The following is a 2,915-nucleotide window of genomic DNA, read 5'->3' on the forward strand; positions in this document are numbered from 1 at the left end:
AGAGAATGATCCATAGTGTCAAAATCTAATCTTTGACAAAAGGGCTTAACATGATATTAATTGAATTAGTCAAAATAAAATAGTTATGCATTTATCAAATAATAATTTATTCAAACAACAATAATCATAAGCAAAGATACTTTATCTTTCATACAGTAAAATATTACTACTCATAAAAATTACTGTTGTTTTTTATAAGGCACATTCGGTTTATGCTGTGACATATTATGTCCAAGGTTTACGTGACAAGAAGAATCTTACATTCGGCACATCCTTGGATTTTATCACTTGATTAAATTGAACATGTAAGATTCTCAATGTATATTTATATAAATAATAGTTGTAGACATTCTTTGATATGTTAACAAATGCCCATTGTCACACACACGACTTAACATTAAAGGAAGCTGTTATACATGTGAAGTATTTTGTCATTCACACTATACATGTATTGGGTTGAATAGCAGACGAAAATATCGCTCTGCATTATATATTTATTTTTGATAAATAAATTCTTCTCATTATTAATATTGGATACTCAATTTTATATGAAAGACCGCACAAGGCAATAGAACTTATATGTGGCGGAGGAGTGTAAAAATGTAGAGAAAAATGAGCAGATGAATCAACTAATTACTTTAAACCCATTCGTTATACTAGTTCAACTACCGTTTGAAAGCATAAATGCTAAGGGGATCCGATTAAACAAAATAGTTTTATTTACTTCCGCATTCCGACTAGCGACAGTTACCAGGTACAATATAATACACAAATGTACACTTGTTTATAGAGGCATTGTATTTGATTATCAAAATGGCTGAATCCAATCCGGGGACTGGTGAAGTGTCCGGGCGAATAAAGGAAATCCATTGCCAACCATGTTTAAACAAGGATAACCAAACGACAAATGTCGCTGAAAAGTTTTGTTTAAGTTGTAATGAATTTCAGTGTTTGGATTGTTCTAACGTTCACTACACACACGCCTTCTTAAGAAATCACAAGTTAGTGAACGCGAGTGAGGCGAAAACGAAACAAGGCTCGTTTGATATGAAAGGATTAGACCAATGTGATCAACACCAGGAAGTTCTAAAATTCTTCTGCGAAGATGAAAATCAGCTCTGCTGCAGCACATGTGCTATTGTTGACCATCGTAAATGTCACAGCGTTGTTGAAATTCTAAAGGTCGCTGGAAGGTCAACCTATAGAAGTTCAACTTTAAAGGTTAAATTGGAGGAAGTGAGAGAGAAGGCTAACATAATCGTAGACAGCATTGTCTCATCAAAGGAGAAACTAGACGAAGATGGTAAAGGAATACTAGTTGAAATCAGACGAATGCGGGATGAAGTAATGAAAATGTTTGACGAGTTGGAAATTTTCGTTGTAAAAGACGTTGGATCGTTTCAGAAAGAGACATTAGAAAAGCTGACATTGAAGCAGTCACAGAACGAGAAATATCTGACTGATATAACGACGTGTCTGGAAACGATTGACAATGTCTATCAGAATGGATCTCTTGTACAACAGTTTATAGTAGAGCAGAAGATGAAGAATGACGTCAATGTTCTTCACAAAAATGTCAATGCAGAATGTCAAGGTTTAGAGACCGTAACTGTAACCTTTAATTTTGATGAAACATTAAAACTTCCTCCGCTGCCAGTCACTGATTATGTACCAGGACAACTGACTCTGTCATTCTGTCTTTCAGAGATAGCCAATAGTATAGTTCCTGTTAACAAAGCAATGATACTAACACCAGTATATTCTATTGATTTAAAGCAGGAAAAGGATGATGTGAAAGAGCCATTGTATACAGGGATTGATTTTTTACCTGATGCTAGACTTGTTGCTGTTGATAATAAAAACAAGAAATGTTTAGTTTACAATGAGAAGCTTGAGAAAGTAGGATCATATCAGTTATCTTACTCGCCACAATCTGTTGTTGTTGTATCTGAGGAGGAAGTAGCGATAATATGTGCCAACCCATTAAAGTTAGACATTCTACGTGTTACCAAAACAAGTGATATAACTTTAGATAGAACAATCAAAGTAACAACACAATATACCTCGATATGTCAAAAAGATGATAAACATTTTGTCGGCGGGACAATTAATCATTCAACACCTGTTCGTGTAATATCATCTACAGGAGAAGAAAACGATTTCAATATCAACTTTCCGAGTAAGTCATATCCTTTAGACACAAGTAATTGTACTTACATAAGGAGCAGTGATAAAGTGGTGTTGACAGATAGATCCGAGCATACCGTCCACATATATGATATCAAGACAAACAGGAGAGTCGTGGTGAAGGATGAACAGATAAAGGAACCACTTGGTGTAGCAGTTGGTCCCTTTGATACTATCCTGGTTTGTAGTAATAGAAAAAACTCTATTGTACAGATATCACAAACAGGTCAGATCTTATCATCGTTCAAGACAGACATGACATATCCAAGGAGAATTTGTGTCTTACGTGATAAATCATTTCTTGCAATAACAAACTCAGTTGTAAGTGAGAGAAAACTACAGAAGTTTAAGATATCATATTGAAGACATGGATTTCGACATTATTATATCACGGATTTATATAAAATGTATGTACTTATATAAGCAGTATTTCATTCAACATAGCATTCTTTTTTTAAAATCAATATTGAATAGCTTTATAGAGATAAATGACAAACTTTGTATTACAAAAAAAAGAATAGTTTCGTCATTGAAAAGTGTGAAATTATATTTTGATAATTTTCACTGTAAAATAATCAAATATAATTTTCAAGGATAAATCAGTAATCCATTGAAAAGCATAAAATAAATTAGATATATTTTTCAAACATTCACATATTGATAGATCTGGCATAAATCGGATGATTTATTACACAATACATTCCCATGATTCCTAGGCAAGCTAACAT

At 33.3% G+C, this 2,915-nt stretch overlaps 1 protein-coding gene across 1 annotated transcript; it reads left to right on the forward strand.

The window, feature by feature from the left end:
- Positions 1–813: 813 nt before the first annotated feature.
- On the forward strand, positions 814–2,550 carry LOC132724684 (uncharacterized). Its single transcript, XM_060709615.1, has one exon. It carries the CDS (start codon positions 814–816, stop codon positions 2,548–2,550), a length of 1,737 nt encoding a protein of 578 aa, XP_060565598.1.
- The last annotated feature ends 365 nt before the right edge of the window (positions 2,551–2,915 follow it).

Source organism: Ruditapes philippinarum, unplaced genomic scaffold (genome assembly GCF_026571515.1).
Source record: "Ruditapes philippinarum isolate M1 unplaced genomic scaffold, ASM2657151v2 ctg703_1_1_1_1, whole genome shotgun sequence".
NCBI classification, from domain to species: Eukaryota; Metazoa; Mollusca; class Bivalvia; order Venerida; family Veneridae; genus Ruditapes; species Ruditapes philippinarum.

Bases quoted from the DNA above. Each gene is read 5' to 3' on its own strand.
- LOC132724684 (XM_060709615.1), top strand. From the start codon at position 814: ATGGCTGAATCCAATCCGGGGACTGGTGAAGTGTCCGGGCGAATAAAG.